This window comes from Fringilla coelebs (assembly GCF_963513975.1).
Source record: "Fringilla coelebs genome assembly, chromosome: 9".
Classification (NCBI taxonomy): domain Eukaryota; kingdom Metazoa; phylum Chordata; class Aves; order Passeriformes; family Fringillidae; genus Fringilla; species Fringilla coelebs.
In genome coordinates, this window is record NC_140067.1 from 9062066 (window position 1) to 9079969 (window position 17904).

Consider the following 17904-nt stretch of genomic DNA (forward strand, 5'->3'; position numbering starts at 1 on the left):
ATTTGGAACTCAGCAGGTACAGACACGGGGCTTTCTGAGGTTCCAAGTTTTCCTAGATGATGAGTGTACACAAGCAAAAATGACAATGGTGAATGCAGCAAATACAAACACAGTGAGCTTTAATTTATCTCCTTTCTCCATTGCCATCACTGCCAAAATAAATTTTGAAGAAGTGCTGGAAGAAGATAAGTGGGAGTCACAAAAACTCATCTAAATCACAAATATGGTTTGAAAACCAAGGAACTCCCAGTTTGAATGGAGTTGTGCCTGGGATTTTCAGTGCAGTCTGGCAGAAATTTCTGGAATCAGTAAGTGAAGGTATCTGTCCTGTGGTTGTGCAAGCAACTTCCTCACTGACAGTGCCATTCCTTGCACTGCAGGATTCCCAGCACAGTGATCCATCTGACAGCTGTGGAGGAGGAAAAAGGAACCCTCCAAAGTTACTGGTTCTCAGAACGTCTGCAGGTGTTTCCAAAAACTGGTATCAAAGACTGGACCACTCCTGTCTGCTTTGTCAAAGAAAGCTCCACAAAAATGTCATTCATCTTCCAGTGACTCCAGGGATAGAAGTCACCCATGGACACACTGAGCACTACATAACCCACATGTTAACTGTGCTTCTATAGCCAGCCACAGATCCCTAATCCAGCCAGCTTCTCTGATGTCTCAAACACCTGTAGCATCTCTGTCACTTTTACGTCCAGAAAGAACCATCATGAGTGTGCTCTGATACACCAGGGAATTTCATCCTGTCATGAAATTTCCATTGTAGATTTGTGACACCTCACAATTTTTGGTGACTTCCCTACATTCTCATTGATTTTTCAATGTCCTTTTGAAATACAGTCACTGAATTGAACCCTTTCAATTGTGTACACCTCTTTCTATAGATACTGAAGGTTTATATAAACCCTGTTGCTACGGCATGACAGTGAGAATATGAGCTTTCAAGCTGCTTCTCCACCACACCAAGGCAATATTTCTGTAGTTGCAGAACTTCAGGTCACACTGACCTATTTTGGAATTGCCTAAACAATTTTCACCATTTTCTAGCATCAAATTTTAAAAAATGCATTATTATTATTAGCCAAATTAGGTTGTTCAAAAGGAGCGAGACTTGCTTTTGCTTGTATTCCAATAGCACCAAACTGGATTTCAGACCCAGACTCCCAAACCTCCTAGGATCTCACATGGGGGTATCCCACTGTGTGCTCCCAAATGGAAAACCTGACACCAGGTTTCACCAGTTGCTGGGTCTACAGGAAGGATTTGAGTCCCAGAGCCCAAACACCATTTATGTCATGGAACTTCTTCCTTAGCACAGCACCCTGGACACCGGGCACAGCCATACAGACATTCACAGGCTCCTTACAGCAGCTATTAACAACACAAGGAACATCCAGTGGCATCAAGCAGCATGGAATGATGCTGACAGCTACATCTGGCCCCTCAACCATAAACCTTATACTAAAATATGATCTACCTGCTGATGCAGCTGACAGCCCATTGGAGAACCACTTCAATATTAATGCAGAAGCCACTTAGCACTTCTTTTTCTTTATAAATATCAATTTATTTTTCATCAGTGCTTAATGAGCACGCAAAGTTCTCTTTGAAAGGCTTTGTGTCCCCATCTCCCCAGGTGCAGAGCACTCTGCAGAGCCTGCCCAGCCTGTGCCAGGCCCACACTCACCAGGCACTCGAGCAGCCGCGCTGGCCGGGCGATGACGATCATCAGCTTCTTCACCAGCTGCGTGACGAAGGCAACCTCGGAGCTCTCGGAGCGCTCGTGGGCCTGTGGGGAGCGCAGCAGCACGTCAGGGTCCCAGCACTCAACTCTGAATTCCTGTGCCTCACATGCTGGAGGAAATCACCAGCTCAGTGACCAACCCAGCAGCAAAAGCGCGGCTGGGTCAGGGCAGGCTGAGCTCAGCGATGCCGGAGCTTTTCCATCTCATCTGACTCACATTATCATGCAAGAGATATTTCAAAGGCTCTATTTGCATTATATCACCTATCAATTATGATAGATACTATTCTAGTGGGCTCAGTTTATTTTTTAAAATGAACAGAGGAATATTGATTTTTTCAATTTTTCTTTCCACACAACACTGACATCTAGGTAATCACTAACAGACACATTTCTGTGCTTTACTTTCAGCTAGAATCTGAACTAGAATTTCTCTTCATCATCAAGAGAAACTCAATCTCAGTTTCTCCTTTTCCAGTTTTATCAATCCTGTCGAATAACTCCAGCATTGCAATGTACGTTATGTAGGTCCAAGCAGATAAGCAAACAAAAGAGCATATAAAAACTTAATTCAGAGGATTTAGTCCTGTCTGTTACTTCACCAGATTTCAGTATAATTTGAAGTCTTAGTTTCAAGATGCATGTGTGTATTTGTGTGATGGGATGTCTGTTTACAACAGCAAACACACCAAAACAATAATAATTTTTTTTTTTAAAAAGAGCAACACAAAAAACCCCTCAGAAATTATCCTTCTCTTGATGAAACACACATCATGGCTACATGTTCTGGAACAGAAATATAATAGTATTTCATTGCAGAGTGATAAAAAAATGGCAATGCAAAAACTCTTAAACAAAGTAGAGCTATTTTTCTCCAAGGTCTAAAAACTGTGCTTTAACACAGCCACAAATATAGAGTCCAGAACTTAATAAATGAGCTTCTGCTGGCAATGAGCCAGATACATATAAGAGTGATATTTTATCAAGAACAGTGCAAGCAGCAATAAACTAAAAGGTTCATTTAATGTTGTCCATTAGAATCACCTAAGAAGAAGACATATTTACATGTCTTTATATGTCTGAGAAGTCGAATCACACTGGTGACCACCTAAAAGAGCAGTACAAACACAGGGAGCAGAAATACACAAGCAGCACCTCTGATACTTTGCTTCCAAACAAGAAACATTAAAAGGTTCATTATTTTTCATTTTGACACCAGTCAGAATAGAAATTTTGATTGTATCCTTCTGCACTGGTTAGCACTGGCTAGAATTTTAACCTTGAAGAGAATGATGTACCTGCTAATTCATTATCTAAAAACAACAACAGAGGTCCTTCCTGGCTACGGAGCCTTAAACAGAAGATTATTTTAGAAATATTGAAATAAGTTGTGATTTCTTTTCCTAATTAAAAGATTTTTTGAATTATAAAATAGAAAATAATCACAACAAAAATGATAAATAGTCACTTTGTGTTCCCTAATGCATTATGCAAACTTACAAGGTACAATATGAATTTTAGAAAGAAATTAATGTTTCATATTTTAAAAGCCATTCCAGATCACCAGAGGTTAGTTGCACTGAAATTGGTAGAAAAAACATCAACAACTTTATATTATTTTAAACTTGAGCCATGCAATTGAAAAGTTCTTTTCTCCCCCCCACTTAGGTTATATTATGCAAAAAATATAACATAATAGATATAATTCATCATTTTGCACCCATTCGTACTGTTAAAGAGAACTTAGTCTTTTAAATCAAGTCCTTTTGTTTTCTCCTTTTCTCATCTCTGACAACCCAGGCAAAACAATTTAAAAATGCTGCTAGTTTAATCAGGTGTCTGTTTTGAAAATGAAAAGCTAGACCACGACTGCCGAATGATACAGAAAAGCAAAAGGAAAAAGAAAAAAGCATTTACAAAAAACACACACAACTCGCAACAGCCACTCAGCCATCATCTCTGCACAGCGCTGCCCTTCCAGGATCCTCAGTGAAACCGCCTCCTCTTCTTGGCTGCTCCCACAGCACAGCCCGGCCATCCCCACGGACTCCTCATCGCCAGCGTCCCACGGGCAGGGCGCAGGAGCAGGAGCTGTGTCCAGCCCAGCCATGAGCCAGGTGCCAGCGGTGCCACCTCAGCAGCGCGTCCCCAGCGCCACGTGCCAGCCCCCGGGCTGCCGGTGGCATCTCAGGGCTGTCCTGCCGTGCCCAGGAGGGCTTTGGGCAGGGCTGATGCCAGCCCTGCACAGGCTGCTGGGGACACGTGTGCAGGAGGCAGAGTGGGTAATTTACAAACCATTCCCTCCTCTGAAAGACCCATCCGTCACTAACTGTGGCTGCTGGGGCATGAAATTAAAATCACTGTCCTCCCCTGGGCTTCAGCAGGACCAATAACTGGGATATGCAAGTCACAAGGCTGTAATTGAGCTAATATACTGATGGAAACCCAAACAATAGACCTGCAAAGCCAAGGACTGATGAATTTACACTCAGGTTCTTACTAAGAAAGCGACCCCAGCCAGAATATCCATTTGCCAGTGTGCAGCATCAGTCACTGCTGTAGAACACTCATACCTCCCCTGCTCTCTTTGTTCCAAGCACAGAAACACCTGCAATCCCTCACCTTCCTGCCCAGCTGGCTACACCTAGGCTCCTTCTATCTTATTGATTCAGCCAAGGAATAACTGACTATGACCTTTTGTTCCACGGTAACCTGAGATTCTCCCCATGGTTACAGGTAAAGAACTGAATGCCACATGTTTTTTTCTATATCAGTGCTTTATCTCCTTTTTTTGTATTTCTGCTTTGATGTGAAGTGTAGCATTCAAGTTCATGCTTTCCAAAATGAAGAAAATCTCTTAAATTCATTTTTACCTCATGATTATTTCAATGATGTGATAAGTTCTTCTGGCTAAAAGACAGTATTTCATGCTCCAAACAAGGGAGAAGATCTCATTTGCCATAGCTAATGAGATTTGTTGGCATGTTATTACAAAAGCCAGGATCCAAAAATCTTCCAAAAGCTTTCTGGTTTGGTGCATTTAAAGAGCTCATTATTTGCTTACCCAAACAGTCTGTTTTACATTTTTACTCAAACTACAATATATTAAATCAAATTTCCATTTTATGGTTTGAAATGCTGTGCAAGTTCAGTCTGTTACCAGGTATCAGAATCAACACCTTAGAATGAATTTTTAAGAGAGAGAATCCATTCTCTCACAGTAAAATTGTAAGAAAATCTGTGGATATTTCTGCCACTTGCTGGCCTCATTATTCACCAATAAAGCATCTTTCCAATATTTCAGTATGTTATAAAAATACACCATAAAACTCCATAGCCTCCTACAGAGACCATGCAACTCCCAAGTCGTACAGCTCTTTGAATTACCTCCTAATTGGTACTATTTATGTACCTATTATTTATGATACTTTACAACCTAAACAAAGGATACAGTCCTGCCATCAAATTTGGAATAGTTTAAACTTGACTCCAAAATGTCCTGTGCTTCAAGTGAGTCCTCCAAAAGAAATAATTTCACCAATTTCTATATATTTTGACGAAAATGTTCCAATTATTTCCTTGCAGAATGCAGTCTGAAGGGCAAAGCACAGACTAGGCAAGCAGAGGAAACCAGTAGCTCTTAAATATTAAAATCCAAAAGATAAGCTAAGGAACAGAAAAATCCATAGGACAGGGAAAAAAAAAAACAAATGAGAAAGAAGTGGAATGGAGCCTTTGGCTTTCCTCCAATGTCTTTAATGTTTTTGTTCCCTTCCTTCCCAGCCTGTTCTGCCTCCCTTGCCTCTCTAAACTTTCCTTTAATCACCTCTAGCCCACCTTACTCCCCAGAGTAAATCAACCAAACTGAAGAGCTGACCCATCTCACGCTGCCCCTCCACAGAGGATGTTAAGGAGGAAGAGGGCAAAGAAAGCCCCAAATGTCAATTCCTGAACAAGCTCAGGAATGATGACCATTGTATCTCCTCTAATCACAGTTCCATGACACCTTTCCCAGTATTTCAGAGCAGCAGGATAATGCCTGTAGGATCAAGGGACATTTAAGAAGTGTATTTTGAGGATTTGTTCTGAGGGAAATGGGAGAAAAGGAAAAAGCTGATTTATCTGACCCACACCTCCTCAGAGACCCTGATTAACCTCTTCAGGCCAGAAGACAGGACTGAAAATGCACACTGGAAGTGGCCAGCCCTAATTTATGGCTCTCTCAGTTCCTTATGGTGTAAGAAATCACTGTCCACACAGGAGAAAAGTCAGGGAGAGGGAGAATTTCAGGCTCCAAGGATCTGCTACCAGAAGCAGTAAAACACAGTGTAGTCCCCCTGTGCCCCTGACACGTAAGGGATTTTGCTGAGCATACAAAGTCACTTTTAATGAAACCTTCCCAACTTCCAAAGCATCACCCAAAGAGACCTGATCCCTTATTTCACAGTCACATGTGCAAATACCCTGCTTCCAGACTCTGGAGATAGAAGGAGGATCCACAAGTGGTTACTGATATCCTATAGGGAGACAATCATATAGCCCCTCAAAAGATATTCCCTACCTCTCTTGGTCTGTCAGAATTATATTTCCCACCCAAGCAGAACACCACAGATCCAAACATGACTCATTTTTCTCTCAAGCATAACAAATACCAGAAAAATTACAGTCACACTTACATAAATGGAGCAGCCAAAAAATTTAGCTGATACAAGGGAAGTTCCTGCAGCTTTCACGAAGCTTTTTAGTACAACAAATGCATATTAATATAGTATTTTTACTCATTTGCCTTTTTCTAATGTCTGAAAAGAGAGGCAAAGGGACACAATCTACTGCAACTCATGCCAGTGGGTTGGCAAACTTATCAATAAAAATAAAATAAAATTAAAATCATAACAGAAAACAAAGTATTTTAGATGCTCTGTTTCCAGGTGTCCCTGTGATATTTGCTATCTGAGAATGCAATACTTATAAAATCAGTTTTTTCAGCTTGCTGTATCATTAAAGCAGAGGATTAGGAAGATATTTCTAAACAGAGGTCTGGACTCAGCAATTGGCAATAGCACAGAATCTTCACAACAGTTATGGCATAAATTCTAAGAGATGCTTGAAATTTAATATTGTTTTCATGTTGAAGGGAAAGAGCAATTTTTAATGAGTAGCTGAAGCAGACTGAGACTGCATTAAAATTACGCCCCCTTGTGTATTTTCAAATGCTTTGAATGCCACAAAACACATCCAAGTACTAAAAGCCCACAACTGGACTGCGTTCAGCTCAAGAAAATCTTTTGTGAAAAATTTACAGCAACAACTATAATAACTATGTGTTTTCACTCCTTGAAGGCACTATTGTAATTAATAAGTCATTCAGAGTCCTGAAGTTGATGAGAAAAGATTTCAGAAATTTTGTTCAGCTGAATAAACCCAATTTTCATAAATGGTAAAGACGGCCTTTGACTTACTCATATTCACATTTCATTTCTGTACAAACAAATTTCCCAGGTAAAGTGATTTACTCAAATCCACCCACAGTAGATTCTTTTCCAGGGGATTGGAACATCTCAGATCTCCTGACGCCACCCACCTGCTGCCCCTCCCCTGGAATCCACACCGTCTCTCCTAAAATCAAATCTCCGGTTTATTGGTTAAAGTTCCAATCAAAATAACACATTCAACTTTCCAGAGCGCACTTACATCCTGGAGAAGTTTCTCTAAGTTTTCCTGCAGCTCATAGAAGTACCGAGAAGTAATAAGACCTTCACGTGATTTATCTAGGCAATCTCTGGCCAGTTCAATCACTTGGTGATGAATGAAACTTAGGACCCCGTCCGCTAATTGCAGCACGTTCTCGGGAGCATTCGAGGCAATAAACTCAGCCAGCCGCTCTTCCATCTGTGCCGTGGCCTAAAAGTGCAGAATAAAGAGAAATTACTCCTGAATTTTACTAAGGCAGACCTTAAAGCATAAACAAGTAGGGTGCTAAAGAAACATTTGCAATATCAAATTGCACAAGGCTTAAAAAAATTCCAAAATACAGTAGCGTTTTCTGAGAATCAAGATAGCACAACAGAGGCAATAGTTATGTTCACATGAGCAAACAACTAAAATTAATCAAAACATGCTTTCTGAAAATGTAAATGACCAGAAAAATATCTTGGTCCTGAGGCTGTATTCCTCCCTAGGTCTCCAAAGTAAGGATGTAAGATGTGAGGCAGTTTTCAGAACTTTTAGACAAGATTGTGGAAGCTGAAAATCATTGCCCCAGGCCATAAACACACGGCATTTCTATCACTATAAGCCCTGATATCCTGTCTCCAGAGAAACATCTATTTTTGCTGGTGGTGGAACAGGAAGGAATGGCCATATCGACAGCTGTGGGATACACAATCTTTGACACTCATTTCAATGAGATTTTGACTTTTAACTTGCTTCCACAGGCTTCATTATCCAGATTTTTTAAAAGCCAAGGCATGGCCCTTCTTCTCATTCTTGTGAGAATTTCTCGTGCCAATAGAAGACACCAAAATTTAGCAAATATGAAATACATACAAAAAAAACCAGTTCAGCCTTTTCCATCCTAATCTATACATATACCAAATCTATTTCTTCTACTGCAGAATTAAGATATGAAGATGAGGAGGCAACTTCAAACTCTCAATCACTGCTTGGAAATGGGATGTAAAAGCTGGACTCCTTCTCCAACAAGCACTACAAACTAATTCTGAGCTTGAACACAAGTTCATTGAATGCATTATTCAAAAAGTAATTCTTTACCTTTGGAAACCTTTCTTTGTACACATGATTCATCATTATTATTTCACTGTCAAAGGAAACTGGAGACCGACCAGGGCTGGAGGAGAAAAGAAATCAAGTTATCATTTACAGATATCACACCAAAACATCAAAACCCAGTGCTGATCATAATGCTGCCACACTGACTGTAGCCCTTCCAAAGCTTTGAGTTCACTTCAGTACTGTGCAGATGCTGGACCTCAGAGAAGATCCTGGCAAGCAGTGGCAGTCTGCAGTCTCCTGGAGACTGCTGACATCCCTGTCCCCACACAGGCTCTGGAAGAACCCCCCTATGTCATTTCCAGTGAATGCAAACCCTAACACAGGAGCTGGCATTTATTGCAGATACATTTGCTATTCCCCCCATTCTGTGACTGCCCTTCATGGCAGCAGGAGCAGCCCTACTCCAAAAGAAATCACAGTGAGCTCTGGAGTCTCCAGTTCCAGAAGGCAGCAGGGCAATAGGAAGTAGGGAAGTTGGGATGATTTCTTTTCCTTTGTCTGAAGGATACTGCATGAGCACTGTTATTCAGCTAAGACTTACATATAAAATAAATCCCACAGGCAACAGGGACAGAGTTCTTTTAGGAGAGCTGCACTCCCTTGATGCACATTACACCACGGATCCATATGCATCTATGCACAGTTAGCAAGAAACTTTAAGGCACACCAAAAAAACAAACCAGAACAGTAAATCTTGATGAGCTGCATTTATGTTACTGCCTGGGTGGGTTTTTTAAAGAAGGGTTGCATCTCGTTTCATCACATCTGATGGTATGCAGGGCTCTGACTCACTCTGCCACCAAGGACAGGCGGATGAGGTAATGCAGATAATCCCCAGCCACAGATCGCCTGCAGCAGCTCATCGCTCCAGCTACCTTGTTTCAACGTTCAAGACAAACAAGGGCTTCAATTATTTGGCATCTTACATGATCACTGTCCTCATGATTTTAAGAGTACTAAATACTCCTAAAAATACTCTATGTCAAAAGATACAATTTTATCTTGAATGCCTTTAAACATTTCAAACTTTCTCGTGAAGGATGAAATCGATCTCTCTAAATGGAATAAATGCATTTTGAACTTGGAATGCATTACAGTTACTACCTTCCTGCAAACCTATTTAGAGCAAAAAACATTGGCAACATATATTAACAATTCAAAGAAAATTTAACTCGTTGGGTCACAGACTGCAGCAGTACCAAACTCTTTTCATGCCTTGTACTGAAATTCCATGAATTACATCATGTCTTGTTTTTATTACTGCTTATCCCTTAGCTTGAGAAAATGCACTTCAGATTAAATCTGTCATGAATCCTTATGTTGAAGAAGAAAACTGATTTGGATGTTATGAATAGCAAGTAAAAAGACATTTTCATCAACTTCCCTTAGCGGGGTAGATAGCTATTTTTAATCAAGAAGAATTTTCTTCAAAAAGAAACTTACATTCATATTCATATGCAATGTATGACATAATTAAACATTCGGGTAAAAACATTTAAATTGCAGAGTTGCAAGCAAATTCCCCTGCACATTTAGCCTACTATCCATATCCTTTTTTCTCTTAAGACCAAACATGCTGATACAAACACCACACTTGTTTACTGGAATTTCATATGGAGCTGGAGGACTTGGTGAACACAGTTATTGAAGAATTTTTTTTTTTCTGATGTAATTTTTCTCTGTGTGATCTAAATGAGGTATAAATTACAAGTATTTATAAGCCCTTTGATACTTACACAGAAATACTGAGGCACACACATACTTCAATTTAACAATAAAATTTGCACATGCTTAAGTATTTGCTGTCTTAGGGCTACAATAAAACATGAGGGATTTTGCCTTTTGCTTTCAAGGCACTTTATTCATAGATACAGGAAATTAAGAGCTCTGCAGAAATCAGGCTACTTGAGCTGTCCTGCCAGCAGATGTAGCATTTCCTTAGGGAGACCCATGATAGGAGAATTTACTGTGTTTGCTTTTGTTTGCAAAACAATTTCTGTGCACACCAATTGGCAAGAAAGTGCTTCCTTGGGCGTTTGCAGTTTTGTATCTCACCTTCTACCACTTTCTACCAACTAAAACAACAGAGTACCCAAAAACCTCTGGATAAAACTTCGGATCAAGGTGCACATTGTCACCCAAAATAAAATTTGCTCAGTACACTGGGTCAAATTAAAATGTCTAGCTGACTATAGCAAGACTGCAACTTAATATACTGCACCATAATTTTTAATGTTGATCCTCAGCTTGGGAAACTAAGGAACTAATTAGCTGGATACCTGACTAACTAACCAAAGGCTGCCTGCCAAGCACTGCCAGGTTCTTTACAGCACCTGTAGGACACAACCAGGTGAAAAAGGAACAAGGACTGGGCAGATAACTGAATGCCACCAAGGGAGAACACAAGCAAATTTAGAAATACGATAAAAGGAGTCTAAGACATTTTACTGGCATGACATCTTTTCAAATGCAAAAGCTTCACACATCTACCCAGCACCAAAAATTTCACAGGCAGAACCAAACCGGTCTAACATTTCAAGCCTCACAGAAGAACAGATTATTTTCTGCAAAACAGAGGACACACGCTGTGCACGTGCATATCATTTTAAGACAAAAGGCAGGCTCCTTCCCTTTTCTTGGTGCAGATAGGTAGGTCAAAGAAGTGATTATTGTCAGTGAGTTTTTCATTCCAGCAGAGCAGACATTAGAAGAATAATATCTGTCCCCTTAAGCCTAACAGCAGAATGAAAAACTACTCTCTCTTTTCCCTCCTTCACGCTTCCTCCACTTTATGAGACAACGTGGAGGTGGATTTCCAGGGATATCTATCTCCCACAAAGATTTCTGTTGCCTTCAACCTGTCAAAACTCATGTCTCCTTATCTGATGCTTCAAAGTGAAAATAGCTTATAGAGAGCTATTTCAAGGAGCAACACTTACGCAATAACTTAAATCTCAAAATCTAGTTTAAGGGTGACTAAATAAAACCAGGATGTTTATGAATAGGTAATTTTTCCTTCACTATGATAGCTGTACTTATTAGGAAAAAGCAAAAAAGCTGAAAGTACCGTGTTTCCATCTGCTTTCACCCTGTATATAAAGGTTTAATTAGGTTGTATTTACAGGACATGACCAAAGTCAGTTCTCATGGGAAATTTAGAACTATAGAGTTTATTTTCTGTCATTTCCAGACACAGAAGACAAGGAATTTGAAAACTAGACAGCTAAAGTTGGATAAAGTAGGCACTAAGATGAGCCTTCCTCTTCTTTAAATCTTTAAGGTAATGAAAGTTACATTAATACCAGAAGTCAGAAAACTCCACCAGCAGCAGGGGCTGCAACTTCTGCTTTCCAATATTTCAGGGGTTTTATGCATGCCAGCAAAGACTGAGACTGCTTTAGAATGAAAACAGAATGTTGGAATAATGAGCAGTGCAAAGAACAAATAAAGATACCCAGTTTTCTTCATAACAGAAAACCACAAAAAAGGTGAGTGAACCCAAAAGTTTATAAATATAAAACCGATCACTTTGAAGAACCTTTTCCAGTCAAGTTCACAGGACACACTGTCTTGAGAGAGGAAAGAAAGAGACCAGCATTATCTGTAATGCAGTTAGAATGTATTTTCAGAAGGAATAGATGCCTTGTGCTGTAGAATATAAAACTATTATCCTTCCCCAAATCCATGGGGATGTGAATCCTGCTCCACAGCTTGTGGTGGATGGCCCTGCCTGAGAGCAGCATGAAGGGATGAACACACCACGACTACTCAAGTGGTTAAAGCTGCCTCTGAAGTGCACTGAGATGAGAGAGCCCCACAGCCTGCAGGATGAAAGATAAAAATGGGCTGTGTGGGCCACTGGTTTTCACAGCACCTATTGCTTCTTGGGCATTTTACCATCAGGAGTCTTTTTTGGTATTTTCCAGTTGTTTTGTCTGTATATTCTTAACAGCAGGATCCAGTGTGCTAAAAGTCAGGCTGGGGGATTGCATTTAAAAAGCACTACCCAGCAAAGAGATGAAGAAGGATGATCTCACCTACTTCAACTATATAAAAATTCACTGCAACAATCTTCAGCCCTTTTTACCTAGACAACATCATCCTGAAATACAAAAAGAGATCAAGAAAAATGGGCAGATTGGTGGGCTGAGTGACTGCACAAAGGCAGCTCCTGAAAAAGTCTTTATTAGTTAACTCTACTTTCATCTCTGACATTCTCCACACATTCCCACATGTGAGCAACTGCTAAAGATGACAAGTAAAGAGAACTGGGAAAAGATGGAAGGCAGCATCTCTTTAACTTAAAAAGAGTAATGATGCCAAGTTTAGTGCAAGTATTCACAACTTTTCATGCATTTTACTCCAGGGAGAAAAAATCTTGTTCAGGTGAAGCCCAGGATTGATCTGAACAAAACAAATGTAGCCTGGGGATCTCCCTGTTGGTCAATAACTTGAAAGATTTGAAGGTTGCATTATTTAAAAAAAGAGAGAGAACAGTTGAGAGATGATATTTAGGAATTGCTTCTGCAGGTAATGAAGAAGTATCTTCTTCTACTGAAGGCACACCACAAGCCCCAAAATGGGTGGGGCACATGGAAATATCTTCTTTGACTGAGCACGTGAGTACTGGATCTTTCTGAGACAGATGAGAGAACAGGCTCCTGGATTTTGCAAGCAGTTTTACAAGGATGTCACAGCTCTGCATTCCAGTGCTGCTCTCGTGTTCCCTCCTTCCCCCTGTGCAGGAAAGCAGCTGGGAAAGAAGCAGTACCATTTCTTCAGGGCAGAAATTCTGGGCATTTCAAATATGGCATGATTAAATAAAAGATGAGCATCTTCAAGGCACACTGGCAGAACACCTCAAGCAAAGCAGAGGTGCTACCAACCTGTCAGTGCACTCTCCATGACTGCACACTTTGTTAGTTTTATCATCCAGTTTGATCATTAAGAGTGCTCTGTATGAATAGAACATTTGCAGCTAGGTACAAGAAAATGGTACATTTCTAGCCAAAGAAGTAAGTGTTTTTTCCCAAAAGTTAGATCTAGGCAATATTCTATACCTAGGAACATAAAAGGATCATCTGACGCTTCTTAAAAAATATCTTGGATTAGAGAGACAAAAAACAATCTCAGCATTTGGCAGTGACATCTCAAAACGCCACTTCCTCTCTCAAAAACAGATGTAAGGCTGCAGTCATATAGGAAGAAAAATGAATACACATTAACTATGACACCATCTTTTAAATTATAAAACCATGGCTGCCAATTAAGGGAAATGTCTGATGTTTTTGTTCATCTGCTTTTCATTAAAGCTGATCAAACAAGACCACTGAGCGAAAAAATACATTTTTAGGAAATTACTGCTTAATTGAATTCAATGTTGAAAACCAAAAGCTGTTCTCAGCTTTTATTTTTTAAGTAAGTGAAAATATCTTCTCACTAAGTGAGGTGACTGAAGTGTGGGCAAATAAATAAGCAAGCTTTGTGCAGTGAACAATGTCTGGTCTTCCCGTGTTTCAGTATTTGTTTACAAGCACAGGCTGCCCTCTGTGAGAGGGTTTTTGCTCCTGCAAACATTGCTGCAGTTGGTTGGAGTGACCCATCCATTTTCCTTGGAGGAAAGCATGAATGCCTGGTAGTGGTAAGAGTGCTTTAGAGTCACACAGCATCACAGGACTGGCAATAAGCAAAATGAAAACCAAATGAGGCACATTGAGTTGAAAAAATTAAATTACTTCATTCTAAGCTTTGGAATACCAATAAGGCTGGACACTTTCACACTAAAAATCAGTGAGAGAGCCAGAAAAGGTATTCAAGAGAAGAAGTTTAATCAGTTATATGACACACTGAATTAATCTCATCCCACCACAAATTATAAACCTACTCCATGATCAGTCTGCTTCAAATTGGCTCACAGAGGCAAAATTCTCTGCAACCTGATAACCCATATTAACACAGAAGAAAATAAAATTGGGCTCTTTATGTGGCCATGTATATCACTCTTGCTTTAGCAGAAGTGTCTTCCACAACAGGATGACACCTGTGGTAGAGGACAATCATTACTTCAGCATGTGTGTCTACAGGAGCTGCCTCACTCCTAGAGAATTAGTGCCACTACAGTTACACTACTCAGCAGGGTCAGGGTTATCAGTGGCAGCACAAGGACTCAGGCAGGACTATGCTTCAAAGGGACTTAGTACAGAATTTATAGTTACTCTTCACTACATGGCACTGAGGAGCTCTCTGGCTAAGGGTGCCACTCCCCACAGTACTCACCTGCTCCTGTAGATTACTGTGTAACTACACTTAGCAGCTCCATATGCAATTACCATGCAGCCTGCACTGAAGTTCAGAACATACAAATAATTACAAATAATCCTGAAAGGTCAGCACTGCCGTGACAGGATATTCATCATGGGTTTTGTCACTATCTTGGCCTGTTTAACTCTCTCTTTTTACAAATGCCCACCCAAGTCCTGAGCTGGGCACACTGATTCAGCAATTCCAGCTGGCAGTTTTTGAATATTATCAATAAATTTAAAGGTGATATCCACCTCCAACATGCTCAGATGAATGAAGACTTCACCTCCTTCAACCCTGCTTGTAAAACCCCTTTTCTTTCACAAGATGTGTCTAGACTTTCCCTAGACTTTTAGTCACTTGGTCCAGCACCAAAGGCACAGCAACACTTGAGGCTTTTGCCATGATACAAAATGTTTGTGGATTCATTCCACATAACTGTTAGAGATGTGCAGAGAGATTGCCCAGAGAGTTTGTGGAATCTCTGTCCTTGGAGATACTCAAAAGCTATATGGACATGATCCTGGGCAGCCTGCTTGAATAGGGTTTTGCACAGGATGACTTCCAGAGATTCTTTCCAACCTCAGCCATTCTGTAATTCTGTGAAAGATGAAATTCTAGTTGCTTCTGGTTTTATGTATGGAGAAATCAACTACACAAGGAAATAACCGGGACAGTTATCTTTGAACAACCAGTTCTCTGAACCAAAAGTAAAATAATTCAACTATTAATGCAGCAGAAACGTTTTCAGCACTATTAGAAAATTGTGCTGGGGTGCAACAGCATTTAAGGTTTTGACTTTATCTACTCTGAAGCACCGCCAGAAAAGTTATTAAAAGTGGTTATAACCACATCCTTATGGTATTGCAGCAAAATTCTGAGAAGAAACTTCACTAAAGGAAATCCACAGTCTATGCATTTAGTTTGAGACACTTGCTGATCATGTTTTCATAGAGTTATTGTGAAAATACAAAAGCAGAGCATACCAACCACTTTGCATTCCAAAAGCTCAGCAACGTGAGAAAAAATCCTTTGCCATCAGATGCGGTGAGTTAAACGCTGATTAAAAGTTTCAAATACATGTAACAAAGCAACTACAAGTAACTATTCTTAGATCTGAAAGCACATATAGAAATGCAATAAATGTGTCCAACACCTTAAAAATTCAACAAGCAATCCAAAGCTCACCTGAGACTGCGAGACCGAGGCCTCAAGGCGGGAGAATGGCGCCCTTCCTCATCAGTGATGCTCTCGGTACTGAAATGCTTTGTCAGGAAATGAAGTTCATCTGCCGTGGGCTGAAAGGGCAGCTGGTGCAGCTTCTCCTGAGATGAGCATGATGACTGAGTACAGAAAAAAATACAGAAAAGAAATGCACTAAACGCATGCATAGGGGTCAGCTAATGAATGGAAGAGGAACGGATTCTGCCAGACACTGCGCACTCCAGCGGAAAAGAAAGCTATTTATCAGACCAGGTGCCTCTTTTTATTGCTCTCTTCAGGCTAAGCCAACCCTTACATTCAATGACAGAGCTGGTGAGATCAGGAAAACTTTGGGAGAGGGCTAGGGAACCATTGCATCTGATTCTGGAACCGGCACATCCGATCATGCAGATAATTTACTGTCGGGAGGCAGAAAGGGAGGCACGTGAGTACCAGCACTACTCAGGAAAGGACAAGGAGGTTCCTGGAGTGGTGAGCAACTTTCTTTCCTTTTCCCTCATATTCTCTTAGCTCAGGAGCTTCACTGGCATGCAGAATGCTATGGAGCTGTGTAGACCTAAGAGTTTTCTGGTTATTGGCTCTCACTGGAAATTGCTATTGTAAATGGTCAGGATTTTATTTCTCCTTTTCATTACCCATCAGGCTTCTTCTCTAACCAAGGAAGCAATAATAAATAACGTATCTCACTTTAAGATTAACAAAATTTCTCATCAGTGAGTTAAACATTCTTCTGTAAATAAGTTGATGCATTTATATGACACATGTCCTGTGATAATAATAGCCATGAAACTGTTTTAATTTGTGAACCCAATTTGTGAACTCATAAAACTTGAGATTAAAAGAAATATTTGTGGAAATAAATGCTAATAACATCAAAGTTAGACATTCCAGGGGAAAAAGCTGAAGGTCAAGTAACAAATGTATTTTTTGTGTGTGATTCTTCAATGCCCCTTTCCATTTTGGAGAAGTAAGAAAATAAATTACATAAGGACGAATTAAAAATTCTCTTTAAAAACAAAAGGGAAAATGAAAAAAAAAAAGGTGCTGAATAATCAGAGTAGAACTGAACAACACCAGTGGGCCTTATTAAAAACATCACCCTGACCTAAGTTCCACAGCTCCTTATTATCTGATGAAATTAATTATGTACACTGTTCCAGCAGAAAAACTTTTCCTTTTGCTACAACAACCCTCACTTAAATTGGAAGCACTACATCCTAGTACCAGAAGTGTTGGTAGGAGGGAGTTATACATGATATAACACACATGACCAAAGTTTCAACTCACCTAGCATGGGACAGAAAGCATATCTGTCTCTTGCCATATCGCTAGATCGTTTGGATTGACATTTTCTGAGGGAAAAAACCCAATCAACCAGCAAATCTGAGATGAACAAGTCACAGAGAATGTTCAACTGGTGTAGTTATTCCAAGTATTGTAAGAAACAGAAAATCAGGTGATATAAGAACATATCAACCTAAAGATCCTGTTTTAGATAACAATTTAATTGGCTCCAGATCCACTCCCACTGCACTCCACAGAGGCATTTTACAGAAAAGGAAGTACTAAAGACACTTAAAAACCTGCTTTAACAGAGATCCAAGTTCTGGTATTGCAAATGCATGTCTGATTCAAAACAAATTAGTTTAGCACATAGTTACTTGAATTAGAAAGAAAAAGAAATTAAAACTTATAATCTAGAAAAATCATTAAAAATTTTATGCTTTCCAACAGCAAAATCACTGTGGAAGTAGTGCTAGTCAACCCATGGACAGCACAGCAAAATCCTCCCTCCACTTCCTCTCCCTAAAAGCAATCAGAGCACAAAGTTTAGAATT

General features: G+C 40.0%; 1 protein-coding gene across 4 annotated transcripts in view; it reads right to left on the reverse strand.

Annotated features, from left to right (window-relative positions):
• The window catches only part of MAST2 (microtubule associated serine/threonine kinase 2), a gene marked incomplete at its 5' end in the record, with an annotated part of 183327 nt that overhangs the window by 32512 nt on the left and 132911 nt on the right, over positions 1-17904 (reverse strand). For 3 of the 4 annotated variants that reach the window (XM_084211458.1, XM_084211461.1, XM_084211460.1), the window contains 4 exons: positions 1694-1795; positions 7442-7651; positions 8522-8597; positions 16031-16185. In XM_084211458.1, coding sequence (XP_084067584.1) covers positions 1694-1795; positions 7442-7651; positions 8522-8597; positions 16031-16185 — 543 coding nt within the window. The remainder of the gene's footprint in view (positions 1-1693; positions 1796-7441; positions 7652-8521; positions 8598-16030; positions 16186-17904) is intronic. The other variant, XM_084211459.1, reaches the window with a different exon arrangement.